The sequence below is a fragment of the Garra rufa genome, chromosome 9, assembly GCF_049309525.1.
Source record: "Garra rufa chromosome 9, GarRuf1.0, whole genome shotgun sequence".
In the NCBI taxonomy this organism is placed as follows: Eukaryota; Metazoa; Chordata; class Actinopteri; order Cypriniformes; family Cyprinidae; genus Garra; species Garra rufa.
In genome coordinates this window covers 46,775,005-46,789,995 of record NC_133369.1, presented here as the reverse complement: position 1 = coordinate 46,789,995, position 14,991 = coordinate 46,775,005, and the positions used below count along the sequence as shown (strand labels likewise).

The 14,991-nt window shown below is 36.5% G+C and overlaps 1 protein-coding gene across 2 annotated transcripts in view; it reads right to left on the bottom strand.

The window, feature by feature from the left end:
- Positions 1-3,933: 3,933 nt before the first annotated feature.
- LOC141342227 (WD repeat-containing protein 26-like) overlaps positions 3,934-14,991 on the bottom strand; it is a 35,250-nt gene continuing 24,192 nt past the window's right edge. Inside the window, exons 10-14 of one of the 2 annotated variants that reach the window (XM_073846631.1) lie at positions 13,300-13,445; positions 13,121-13,199; positions 12,859-12,988; positions 12,553-12,787; positions 3,934-5,908 (exon numbers count right to left, since the gene is read on the bottom strand). In XM_073846631.1, the coding sequence (XP_073702732.1) occupies positions 5,899-5,908; positions 12,553-12,787; positions 12,859-12,988; positions 13,121-13,199; positions 13,300-13,445 (600 nt within the window). In that variant the 3' untranslated portion in view covers positions 3,934-5,898. The remainder of the gene's footprint in view (positions 5,909-12,552; positions 12,788-12,858; positions 12,989-13,120; positions 13,200-13,299; positions 13,446-14,991) is intronic. The other variant, XM_073846630.1, reaches the window with a different exon arrangement.

The following is a 14,991-nucleotide window of genomic DNA, read 5'->3' as shown; positions in this document are numbered from 1 at the left end:
CACGGGAAAGACTGTACACTACCTCTTGTTGGATTTATACGAATTAAGTAAACACAATTTTGTTTTCGATTCTTTTATTGAAGTAGACCTTTCAAGCTGCATAGAGAGACATAAATTGCGAGAGCGCACCCTGTATTTTTACAAAGGCAATTTGTAACGTTTTGTTGTTATTGTGGAAGTACATAAAATAAAGCAGACATTTATATTTCATTCCTCTGTAATCACAAAGTAAGGGATCGCGCTGGTACCGCCGACCCGAAAAGTGCAGTGAGCTTTATATGAGACTTGCAAAGAAACGTTATTGTGACTAATTTGCAGGGCTGGGTTCTCCGAAACCACCTTAACGCTACGTCGTTCTTAAGTTGTACCTTAAGAAGTACCTTATCGTTAATATGTGTTTTCCGAAACCTTCTTAGTTAAGTATACCTTCTGTAAGTCATACGTTCGTAAGGTTGGTCTGGAGCGCTCTTAGCTATACCTTACCGCTGCTGGCGGTTCATACCGCTAGTGGGCACCACGCAAAAAGCTTTTTTACATCGCAGTTTAATTACAAATAGAAAATTTTATATGAACATTTAATATAAAATCTGATTTAGTATTAAAATTGCATTTTTTACTTTAAAATTTTACACATAAAATACTTAAGTTGTTATAGCCTACACCCAGTGTCAAGTCAAGTCACCTTTATTTATATAGCGCTTTTAACAATACAGATTGTGTCAAAGCAACTGCACAGTATTTAAACAGCACAATAGTGTGTAAGTAACGCATTATTGTAAACAATCAATTTTCAGTAAAAGGCAGTTCATCAATGAATTCAGTGATATCATCATCCAGTTCAGTTCAAATAGTATACGGTATCGCTGGAAAGTGTCCCCAACTAAGCAAGCCAGAGGCGACAGCGGCAAGGAACCAAAACTCCACAGGTGACAGAAATGGAGAAAAAACCTTGGGAGAAACCAGGCTCAGTCGGGGGACCAGTTCTGGCCAGTGTATGGAAGTGTTTTCATTAATAAAGTTTCCATGGTTGTTAGCTTTTTTTAATTACTATCTCGAGGCACATCAGCGGGCGAACCATTTGACAGAAAAGGCTATGAGTCTATATAAAGAAAGATGAGTTTACACAAACTTTATAGCTATGGCAGCGAGACCTTGAGTACTTGTTTTAAATCAAAGACGGCGCCGTGCGAGGAGAGTAATAGTGTGTAATGCATACGCCAAAGTCCAATTTTGCATGCATATGATACGCCAATCCTTCCCATTAACTTCAATGGAGAGAGGATGCATACAAATACCACGCATCATCTTTTATATCATCTATATAAAAGATGATGCGTGGTATTTATACGCATCCTCTCTCCATTGAAGTTAATTGGAAGGATTGGCGTATCATATGCACGCAAAATTGGACTTTGGCTTATGCATTACACGCTATTGCAAAGTCGTGTTATTCGTACGCAAAATGATGAGAATAAGTTGAAACACATACACATGTATTTCTGCATGTACATATTTCATTGAGCCCCGATAAATGCAGTTTGTACTATTTCTAAAACGCTTCTTTATTAAAAAAAACATTGTTTTCTCAATACTTTACCTATACCGCTGTGAAAGAAAGAGCGCACAATCGATCACCGAGGCATCGATATCAACCTATTCAGCACCTCCACCATGGACAGCACCTGCTAAGGTCGCACTTAAGAAGGTTTACCTTAAGCAATATCCTAAGGTATAGTTTGGAGAACACACGTAGGAAAGGTATAGCTGTAGTTAAGGTGTACCTTTTGAGTCTTCGTAGCACGCTAAGAGACAACGTTATCGGAGAACGCAGCCCAGAGCGGTACATCAGACGAACATTTATTCTGCATGATGGGACAGACCGTAAAGACAAGCTGAGTCGAAAAGTGGCTTTTCCGGGCCGCTCACGCACAAATATTAAAGCATAAGCTCTCTTTTCATGAAAAAAAAATCTGGCTTTATTTATTTTCATTTTTTAAACAGAACGAAATCATCATAATCATAACACGATCAAACCGTGTGTCATTTTTCTTTTATTTATTTCTGATACTATTTACATTTTCTGTAAAATCAAACTTTCATCCAAATAATATTCCAAGCTCAGAGTCAGAAATAACAGTTTTGATCTGATCATCTTAAATCCTCTGGGTCTGAGGGCAGATTAGTATGGAGATTAATCCTAATAAACATGCTGCTACAATTGAAACAATTACATTAAAATTATTAAAACAGTGTATTTCTATAGGCTATATATAGCTAGTGTATTCTAACTCCAGCAGCGTGCATCCTCCTTTAGGTCAGAACTGTGGCGAAGGCAGCGCGGACAAACGTTTAGCTCCCTCACATAATGTCTATAACAGGAACATCAGATCAGATCGTATGACATGATATGTCGTTATAACGAGAAAAAGATGTCGTTTTAACGAGAAAATTATGTCGTTTTTACGAGAAAAGATCTCGTTATTACGAGAAAAGATGTCGTTTTAACGAGATAATTATGTCGTTTTTACGAGAAAAGATGTCGTTTTAACGAGAAAAGATGTCGTTTTAACGAGAAAAGATGTCGTTTTTACGAGAAAAGATCTCGTTATAACGACATAGCTGAGTGGGAAAAAAATTAAGTGTGCGGCAGCAATGCGTCACCGTAGTATACAGCACGCAAGTCATCATCTCAGTTTTTAGTAGCAGAATTACAGCACCACATACTGGTCTGGCATGCATACTACATCTGATTGAGTTTTTAGATCAAGGCAAAAAAATAAAAAATACCGGATAGGGAAAGCTCTGGCTTCGTCTGGACGGGCTTTATCACTTTAGCTAAACTAACTGAAAAAAAATAATAATAATACAAATATTAAATAGTACAGTGCCTTGCAAAAGTATTCATACCCCTTAATTTTTTTCACATTTTGTTGCAGCATTATGTTAAACTGCTTTAAATTACTTTTTTTTCCCACATCAATCTACATCTTATACACTATAATAACAAAGCACAAAACAGGTTTGTAACAACTTTATTTTAGCAAATTTATTAGAAATAAAAAACTTAAAAGATCCCGTTGCATAAGTATTCATACCCTTTTTTGGGACACTCGAAATTTAGCTCAGGAGCATTCATATTGCTTCTAGATGTTACTACATTTCGAGTTGAGTTAAACTTTGGCAAATTCATTTGAATGAGTATGATTTAGAAAGGCACACACCTCTCAGAAAAGGTCTAACAGCTGAAAATGCATATCAGAGCAAAAACCAAGTCCTGAGGTCAAGATAACTGCCTGTAGAGCTCAGTGACAGACTTGCGTTAAGGCAATGATCTAGGGAAGAGTTCAGAAAAAAATCTGCTGCATTGAAGGTTGACAGAAGCATTATCCATAATGGAAGATGATTGGAACAACTAGAACACTAGAAAATGTCTGCCAGCCCCCATCCAAGCTGACAGAGCTTGAGAGGTGAAAAGGTGAGGTAAAGAATGGCAGATAATTGCCAAATGCAGATGTACATAGCTTGTCACATCATACCCAAAAAGACTTGAGGCTGTAAAGGTGCTTTAACTATGTACTGAGTTAAGGGTATGAATACTTATGCAATGTACTTATTTCAGTGTTTTATTTTTAATAAATTTTTAAAATTAGCAAATCTGGTTTTTGCTTTGTCATTATTACGGTGTATGGAGTGTAAATTGATGTGGGGAAAAACTAATTTAAAGCAGTTTAACATAATGCTGAAACAAATGTATTTCCCAGTCTGTATTTTGAAAAAACAAACCTTTAAAAGTCATAAACATTCCAGTTCATCTAACAGGTTCTTATTTGATGTCTTCAGGATTGATTTCAAATTATGACACAAATTCAGCACAAAATCAGCATTTCTTTCAGATCAACCATTCAGCTAACACAAGTGAGGACTTACTCCAGATAGTTTAAAACCCTGAATGCTTTATTGAAAGTATGTATACATAACACCTCTCCTACAGAACATTACATAATAGTACAATCACTTAGAATAATGACACACTGAAATGCAAAACAGATCCTCAGAACCTGACTGCAATAAACTTAGTCGTAGCCCAGAACTCCACCAGGGCGCTACCGTTAGCGTCACCCCGCCAGTTACACCGCCTCAGAGCACAAGAAAGTCAAACTAAGACTGAAATGAAACACAAATATTCAGAAGGAAAGGAAAGTTCAGTTGCATAAACCAGAACGTACAACACCACGATTCGGTGAGATCTCGCATATGTGTGAGGGTGTTTCTGCATGCACCTGTTTTGTCTTTTCGTTTGTGCGCGTCACTCCTCGCTAACGGAACAGGTTCGGCTGGTCAGGGAGCAAATAACCTGTACAAGGAGTTTACCTGATGCAGGTGAGAAACGGTTAACATTTGTAAGGGAGGATACATGGCAAGAAATACACACACATATTTGTATATATATATATATATATATTTATATATCTATAGATTCTTCATATGTATGCATATGAAGAGCACATAATTACAGAATAAATCATAGTAGGCGAGTGTTGACACTCTGAATACCTAAATCATTACGGGTACACCTGCGTGTACTAATGCGTCATATGGTACGAAAGTATAAGAAATTCACCAATAGAAAAAAGCTTTTAAGAGGCCACTTGCCAAGACGTCCGTTATACGATAATACAAGGGAAAAAGCAAAACAAATGAATCAACCCAAAATAAAAGCCAATAAAACTAAGAAAAGCTGATGAGTAATCAAATACATGTCTGAAAAGCGTTAAAAAAAACATAAAAGTCAAGATGTGATAATATGAGAAGAAACGAGACCAAAGTGGAGGGAAAAACTGAACTCGGAAACATTTGGGAGTCGGTTCTGACGTACTTACCGTGACAAAAATCACTCGTCTCGCACCGAGAGCCTGAACATTCACTGCAAAAATGACCTCAAGCACGTCACGAACACCTAACGAAGGCAAAGTACGCACGCCGAAGGCCCGTATTTACATGTGGAACGTGACGTCAGCTCATTGGCGTGCCATTAGCATGCTGTGAATCTTAGCGAGCCTATTTCATCTTTGACCCCGCTACCAAAAAACAACCTATTATTGTCCTGTCCTGTTATGCATCTTCCATCTCGAGACTAACAATCCATCACTTTCCGCTCTCAGAATAAAGTACCATAAGCAATGAAAAACAGTGGGGTCATGTTTTGGACTCTCCGAATCAAAACGAATATCTGTCTGTTAAAAAAATGCCTGTAAATTCAGTCATTTTAAAAAGAGTCGTGAGGGAAACGAAAACAACATCTTATATCTCTGCTGGTGAAGACACTTACTTTCAAGCATACGAGGTGGCTAAAAGAAGTTCATGCTGAAAAATAAAGATATGATTTGTTCTCTCTCCGACACGTGCGAGAGTTTGCACTTTTTTTTTGTCCCCTCGCCGAGTGAATATTGTACAGAACACAAAGCAAGCCTGAGGCCTTGATTCATTCACAATAATAAATTAAAGCCGTAATAAATAACGATCTGAGCGATGCTTGTCCGTGTGTGTGTGTGTGTGTGTGTGTTTGGGTGGGTGTGGCTTCAGGAGGCAGTCGTCCACTCAGAATGCAGTGTAGGGAAGAGAGGGAGGAGCTTGAGCCGAGGAGGGGCGTGTCCTCGGCGAGGCGTGCAGCGTGTCCGTTTGGCGCCGCACGGATGTGAAGTCAGATGGTGAAGGGCAGCTGCCGGCTTCATGTGTCCGCTGCGTTGCGGGTGGGGATGTGAAACCGCCAGGAAAAAACATCCATCTGCCGTTAGATTTACTTCAATTCTCGTTCTTCATTCACAAAGTCTATAGTGTGTCTCACTGTATATTTTCCAAAGTGGACATCTGCTCCAGAGTCAACATCAACTGTCCATGCTATAGCATTCTACAGGAGAACAGAAGCACAGACAGACCAAAACCACAACAACATTACAAACAAGTTTGGGTTCATTTCTCAATCTGAATGAAATCCTTATGAATTCCAGAAGCATGTTTGAAAGCTGTAGTTAAACAGTTGTTAAAGGAACACTCCACTTTTTTTGAAAATAGGCTCATTCTCCAACTCCCCCCGAGTTAATAAGTTGAGTTTTACCGTTTTGAAATCCATTCAGCCGTTCTCCTGTTCTGGCGATATCGCTTTTAGCATAGCTTAGCATAGATCATTGAATCCTATGAGACCAATAGCATCGCGTTCAAAAATAACCAATGAGTTTCGATATTTGTCCTATTTAAAACTTGACTCTTCTGTAGTTATATCGTGTACTAAGACCGGTGGAAATGCAAAGCTTCAATGTTCTAGGCTAAGATTAGGAACTACACTTCCATTCCGGCGTAATAGTCAAGGAAGTTTGCTGCTGTAATAAGGCTGAAGCAGGAGCAGTAATACCACGCAGCACATGTGCAAATGCTAAACTAGCTGGGAACTCATTTCTGATAATACTCCGCCTGCTTCGGCCATATTACGGCAGCGAACTTATATAACAATATAACTACAGAAGAGTCAAGTTTTAAATAGGACAAATACCGAAACTCGTTGGTCATTTTTGAACGCGATGCTATTGGTCTAATAGGATTCAATGATCAATGCTAAACTATGCTAAAAGTGATATCGCCAGAACAGGAGAACGGCTGAATGGATTTCAAAATGGTAAAACTCAACTTATTAACTCGGGGGGAGTTGGAGAATGAGCCTATTTCCAAAAAAAGTGGAGTTGTTCCTTTAACACCTCAATGTATCGTCACAAGCCGCAGGGTTTAATTTGGTTTTGTCTGTGTATGTTTTTTTTACTCTTAAAGATTTGGTGCCCATTGACTGTCATTATATGAGTGACAGACTGCAACGGTTTGAGTTAAAAATCTTGGTTTGGGTTCTACTGAAGAAACAAAGTCACCTACATCTTGGATGCCCTGGAGGTAAGCAGATAAACATCACATTTACATTTCTGGGTGAACTATCTCTTTAAGAATTCAATCTTAGACGTTTACTAAGATCCTTCTATTATCTATTGAAACCTATAACATGGGTTCTTTAAAAATGTATTGAGTATTTTCAATTAGGTGGCTGTCCCAAACCCTAACCCCTAAATTAAAATTTAATTTCATAATAACTTATGAAAATGATATTGAAACAATAATTATGATAAAAATAATTTTGCATTTTATTTCATTGTTTTTATAAAAAAATCTTTTTGATTTTTTGAAAAAAGTGAAGTTAAAAAACACATTTTTTTTTCTTTGTAAATCAAGAAACTTCAAGTAAAAAAATGTGTCCTGCATTTCTCATGTCACTACCGAAACAGTGTTTGTTTTAGTCCATTGGCTGAGACTGATTTTAACTACACCCCCACATTTATGATCAGGAAATATTCCTGTGTCACTGTCTCTTATAGCTATATGTTGAGTAGTTAATCTCTATCATTTTGAGGTAAATGTGTTCAGAAGTCTGAAAAATCTGTGTAACTTTAAGGAATGTCACTACCCAACACTTTTTTTCTGTAATTAAGCACAATTTTTTGGGAGTTACTCACTGATCTATAATAGAGAACTGGATTGCTCATGAAGTCATAAAAGTGAAGCCACAGCGCCGCCATATTAGTATTCCCTAGTATTCGCATACATTCTATTGAATGAATAGCAAATTATAAGATTTTATTGAGAAAACATCACATAAATCAACGTTTTTATATCTGAAGTCTCACTGTAAAGTCGTGGCCAAAAGTTTTGAGAATGACACAAATATTAGTTTTCACAAAGTTTGCTGCTCAACTGCTTTTAGATCTTTGTTTCAGTGGTTTCTGTGATGTACTGAAATATAATTACAAGCACTTCATACGTTTCAAAGGCTTTTATCGGCAATAACATGACATTTATGCAAAGAGTCAGTATTTGCAGTGTTGGCCCTTTTTCAGGACCTCTGCAATTCGACTGGGCATGCTCTCAATCAACTTCTGGGCCAAATCCTGACTGATAGCAACCCATTCTTTCATAATCACTTCTTGGAGTTTGTCAGAATTAGTGGGTTTTTGTTTGTCCACCCGCCTCTTGAGGATTGACCACAAGTTCTCAATGGGATTAAGATCTGGGGAGTTTCCAGGCCATGGACCCAAAATGTCAACGTTTTGGTCCCCGAGCCACTTAGTTATCACTTTTGCCTTATGGCACGGTGCTCCATCGTGCTGGAAAATGCATTGTTCTTCACCAAACTGTTGCTGGATTGTTGGAAGAAGTTGCTGTTGGAGGGTGTTTTGGTACTATTCTTTATTCATGGCTGTGTTTTTGGGCAAAATTGTGAGTGAGCCCACTCCCTTGGATGAGAAGAACCCCTCACATGAATGGTCTCAGGATGCTTTACTGTTGGCATGACACAGGACTGATGGTAGCCCTCACCTTTTCTTCTCCGGACAAGCCTTTTTCCAGATGCCCCAAACAATCGGAAAAAGGCTTCATCGGAGAATATGACTTTGCCCCAGTCCTCAGCAGTCCATTCGCCATACTTTTTGCAGAAGATCAATCTGTCCCTGATGTTTTGTTTGGAGAGAAGTGGCTTCTTTGCTGCCCTTCTTGACACCAGGCCATCTTCCAAAAGTCTTGGCCTCACTGTGCGCCAGATGCGCTCACACCTGCCTGCTGCCATTCCTGATCAAGCTCTGCACTGGTGGCACTCCGATCCCGCAGCTCAATCCTCTTTAGGAGACCATCCTGGCGCTTGCTGGACTTTCTTGGACACCCTGAAGCCTCCTTAACAAGAATTGAACCCCTTTCCTTGAAGTTCTTGATGATCCTATAAATTGTTGATTTAGGTGCAATCTTAGTAGCCACAATATCCTTGCCTGTGAAGCCATTTTTATGCAACGCAATGATAGCTGCACATGTTTCTTTGCAGGTCACCATGGTTAACAATGGAAGAACAATGAATTCAAGAATCTCCCTCCTTTTAACATGTCAAGTCTGCCATTCTAACCCAATCAGCCTGACATAATGATCTCCAGCCTTGTGCTCATCAACATTCTCACCTGAGTTAACAAGACGATTACTGAAATGATCTCAGCAGGTCCTTTAATGACAGCAATGAAATGCAGTGGGAAGTTTTTTTTCGGGATTAAGTTAATTTTCATGGCAAAGAAGGACTATGCAATTCATCTGATCACTCTTCATAACATTCTGGAGTATATGCAAATTGCTATTATAAAAACTTAAGCAGCAACTTTTCCAATTTCCATTATTTATGTAATTCTCAAAACTTTTGGCCACAACTGTACATTTTATCAATGCAAACGTCCTAAGCATGTAAACGGTTATTTGTTTAATGTCGGGAATTCCCTCTGCTTATTAAAAACGTATGTTCATAGCCTACATTACAGTCACGAACATCAGATAAACACAAACATCGTACGATCTTAGTGCAGTTATTCAGTGTTTATATAATTTTGTTGTTTTTATTTATACAGTAGGCTAACTGCATGTTTCAACAATACTTTTGTTAACAGTATTATTTTGAAGCAGGTAATGATTTGTTCGTTAAATTAATTAATTCAACATACATGCACAGCATTTTACTCACATGGAAACGGTAATGTTGAAGAATCTGGAATAGATGTTGCTCAATCAGGCACATTAAAAATATACACAGAACTCGGAGAATATACCGCTGACTACAAATGGTACGGACTTAAAGACATGAAGCTTTATTTCAAAGATTTGAATTTCAATACAACAAGCAATATAGTAACAGAGGCTTGTATTGTATTATTTATTGTATAATCGAATCAATTTCAGATATGACTACCTGATATATGGTTATGTTTATTTCCTGCATAATTAGGTACATAAAGAAATATATTTAGTGTTGAATCAGTTACTCGTCTCTGCAAGTGTGCAGCTGACACACTCACCTGAACGACTTCAATATATGGCTTATCCAGCCCGAAAAGACCATAAACATTCCAGATAACATTAAGTAAAAATTAATTTACATACACATATCCTAAAAACTAATCCTGTGTGAAAGATACGCTTCAAATCGGGTGATTTTAGGTCAGTGGTTTGCATGCGAATCAATGGCGCTCTCTGCCGGTAGGGAATAGTAAGATGGCGGATCGAACAACAGTTTAGAACGCAATGAGCGATCCAGTCATTATATAGATCAGTGGAGTTACTCTATAACATTTAGTTTTTAATATGTGTACAGAGGGCCTAAAACTAACTTTCTGCCACACCTGCCAATCGCTGGTCATGTGATGAAATTGACCAGTGCAATTTTTTTTTTACCAGCCTGATTTTTTTGATTAATTTTTCTGTAATTAATCATGATTAACCACATATTTATATTATCAGAAATTCACACTGAACCTCCAAATGAATGTGGAAACAACATATATATGTTACATATATATTTTAAATATGTGTTTAATTACATAATTTTACTGACTTAGGTATTTAGTATTAAGTAGTATTGTTACTAATACTGCTACTGGTGTCTCTATTAAATGCATTTTTTCCTCAGTTTTACCTATTAATTATAGCCACTTAACATTACAATATAATTGAAAGCCATTATTGTTTAACATTTAACAGGCTCTAAAATATATAACAATAAAAAGTCTTTACATATACATTGTATATGCATAAACTATACAGATGAATCTTTATTCAAGCTAGAAAAGTTAATACAGTGGTGTTCAAATGAAGGCAAAAAGCCACAAATAATGTAATCTTTGTGATTTTAAAATGTATTATTATTATTATTATTATTATTTCTGTGAGAAGTACATTCTACCTTATAAAAGTAATATATTTCTGTCACAAGTTAAACTTTTTTTTCAGAATGATTTTAGATTAAAGGATTAGTTCACTTTCATAACAACAATTTACAGATAATGTACTTACCCCTTGTCATCCAAGATGTTCTTGTCTTTCTTTCCTCAGTCATAAAGAAATTATGTTTTTTTTGAGAAAAACATTTCAGGATTTCTCTCCATATAATGGATATGTATGGCGCCCCGAAGTTTGAACTTCCAAAATGCAGCTTCAAAGGGCTCTAAACGATCACAGCCGAGGAAGAAGCGTCTTATCTGGTGAAACAATCAAAACAAATTGACAATTTATATGCTTTTTAACCTCAAATGCTCATCTTGTCTCGTCTTTGCGCAGCGCATGCAGTCTGTGTGATCTGGGTCAATACAGTTAGGGGATGTCAAAAAACTCCCATCTCGTTTTCTTCCCTAACTTCAAAATCGCCTTAGATCACTACAAAGCACCGAAACAATGTTTACAAACTGAACATACAAAGAAACTCAAATGCCCTTTACAAAAAGGGTAAAAACAGCATTGTAGGACGATTTTGACGTTGAAGACATAAACAAGACGGGAGTTTTTCGACATCCCCTAACTGCATTGACCCGGATTATACTGACTACACATGCACTGCGCAGAGACCAGACAAGATCAGCATTTGAGGTTAAAAAGTATATAAATTGTCAATTTGTGTCGAAAATAACCGATCGTTTCGCTAGATAAGACCCTTCTTCCTCGACTGGGATCATTTCCATTTTCGAAGTTCAAACTTGGGGGCACCATAGAAGTCCATTACATGGAGAGAAATCCTGAAATGTTTTCCTCAAAAACACAATTTCTTTACAACTGAGGAAAGAAAGACGAACATCTTGGATAACAAGGGGGAGAGTACATAATCTGTCATTATCTGTAAATTGTTGTTATGAAAGTGAACTAATCCTTTAAGTTAACTATCCTAACCCTGGGTAGTTGACATGATGCTTATCAGTGTGTCGTATTTTCTTTTTAAAGAAACATCCAGATTTTAGATCATATAACTGATCATTACTTCATTCAATTGCGGTTTTTCATTTTTCATTTTTATTTCGTTTTTTTGTCTTTACTAGTTATTTTTAAATGGCCCAGTGCAGAATTTTTAAAAGTAGTACACATATTCCATTTAATCTCTTCCTCATATGTGACCCTGGACCACAAAACCAGTCATAAGGTTAAATTTTACAAAACTGAGATGTATACATCATATGAAAGCTCAATAAATAAGCTTTCTATTGATGTATGGTTTGTTAGGATAGGACAATATTTGGCCGAGATACAACTATTTGAAAATCTGGAATCTGAGGGTGCAAAAAAATCAAAATACTGAGAAAATCACCTTTAAAGTTGTCCAAATTAAGTTCTTAACCATGCATATTACTAATCAAAAATTACATTTTGATAGGTTTACAGTAGGAATGTTACAAAAAATCTTCATGGAACATGATCTTTACTTAATTTCCTAATGATTTTTGACATAAAAGAAAAATCAATAATTTTGACCCATACTATGTATTTTTGGCTATTGCTACAAATATACCCCAGCGACTTAAGGCTGGTTTTGTGCTCCAGGGTCACATATGAGCTCATAAAAATGACATGCATAATAATTGAAAGACAATTAACTAAATGCTGTTTAAATGAGTTTACCAGTTGAATATTTTTAGATGGAGTTCACCAGTTTCATGTCAACCACCCACTTACATCAACTCAGCAGCATTTTGACTGATGAGGAGGTTCATACCAGTAAGCCCCTCAGTTTCCTGGGAGTCCAGAAAGGGCGCGGGGCCCCAGACTCTCACGGTGCCGTCATCCGAGGCGCTGGCCATCAGGCCCGGCAGCACGGGGTTCCAGCTCACGCAGTTGACCGTGCGCGTGTGACCCGTCAGCTCGGCGATGGGCAGCTCGCTACGCTTGTGCCAGATGTAAACTTTGTGGTCTAGAGAAAACACACAGATCATAAACCTCATCAGCTCTCAGTCAGTTACACTGAGACGCAGACGCTCTTACCTTCACTGCCACTGGCAATAAAGTCTTCATTGTAGCCGCCAAAACAGGAGTGGATGGTGTAGAAGCCCTGAGTCACACCCTGGTACTTCCGGACTAATACCCGGTCCTGCAGGTCCCACAGATGAACTCCCTGAAGACAGGAACATAAAGTGCTAAAACAAAATTATACTGGGACATATTACTTTTACTGTGTGAGTAATAAGTCACACATTCCTATAGGGATGAGCTATAACAGTCCTATCAGCTGTGTTTTCACACTCACCTGAGTTGCGACATTTAACAGAGCTAATCTTCCATTCTTTGACACGCTGAAGGACATTATGGGATGGTCCTCTTGAACTCTGTGAGAGACGACAACCAAACACATCAACACATTCATATAACTCATACAAACACTTTCAGAAAAACAGGATGTGTGAGTGATAAATGCAGTCAACATACATGTTCCTGTCGGTCAGATCTTCAAAGTTGTATCCACGTATGCGCTGGTGTGTATCAGAGGCCAGCACTGTCCTACCGTCATTCAGACACCACAGACACTGAACACGAACACCCTCCCACGAGTCCAGCAGGTTTCCATCCAGATCCTGATTAGTAACAATAACACATCACCATTCACCATCACTTATCAATGTGTGCATTAAAATAAAAAAATATTTCTGAAAGGGTGAATCTCCACATGCATGTGAAGAACATGTCATATTTACCTGCAAAAATGACACACAAAAGTTTGTTTGGTGTTTTGCTTTTACATTAATAATTAGTATCTTTATTCAGCAATAATGCATTAAAATTGATATAAAGTGACAAGCAAGACATTTATAATATTACGAAAGATTTATTTCAAATAAATGCTGTTCTTGCAAACTTTCTATTCATCCGAGAATCCTCAAAAATAAAATACATCAGTTTCCACAAAAAACATGAAGCAGCACAACTGTTTTTTAACATTGACAATAATTAGGAATTTTAAAAGCTTAAAAAGTTTTTAAAGCAGAATATCATAATATTAGAATGATTTCTGAAGCATCATGTGACACTGAAGGCTGGAGTGATGATGCTGAAAAATCAGCTTTGAAATCACAGGAATAAATTAGATTTTAATATATACTCACATACAAAATGGTTATTTTAAATTAGAATAATATTTCACAATATTAATGTTTTTACTGCATTTTTAAATCAAATAAATGCAACCTTGCTGAGCATAAAAACACACACACACACACACACACATACATACATATATATATATATAGCAGTTATCTATTTATTTATATTTTTTAATGGTTTTTTAGATATATTTAAAACAAATAAAAATAAATATAAATATATATATATATATATATATATATATATTTTTTTTTTAATGGTTTTTTAAATAACATTACAAGCCTCTAGACTTTTAAACAGCACATATTGTTATATATTTTCATGTATAAGCATATTCATGTATATTTTAATTATCTAATTATTTATTTATTTATATTTCATTTGCAATGGATTTCAACAATATTTTTGTGATAATTAAGCACATTTAAGCACTGGCTTCACTGAATTTAATGTATGCTGGTTTGAATAAAAAAAAAAATTAATAATAATAAGAGTGTGTGTTTGATCAATAATTTTTCATAGAAAAAAAGAAGTATATGTTACTCTGGACCACAAAATCAGTCATAAACAGCACAGGCATATTCGTATCAATAGCAAAAAAAGCATTGTATGGGTCAACATTATCGATTTTTCTTTAATGCCAAAAATCATTAGGATATTAAGTAAAGATCATGTTCCATGAAGATATTTAGTATGGTAAATATATAAAAACTTAATTTTTAATTATTAATATGCATTGCTAAGAACTTAATTTGGACAACTTTAAAGGTGATTTTATCAATATTTTGATCTTTTGAACCTCAGATTCCAGATTTACAATAGTTGCATCTCAACCAAATATTAATCCTATTCTAACAAACCATACATCAACAGAAAGCTTATTTATTCAGATGTATAAATTTGACCCTTATGATTGGTTTTGTGGTCCAGGGTCACATATTTCTTATGAATTAAATATATTATTAAATTGTTAAAATTTTGTACTTTTTTTCTTTTGATCTTAGTGCTGAAACATGACTC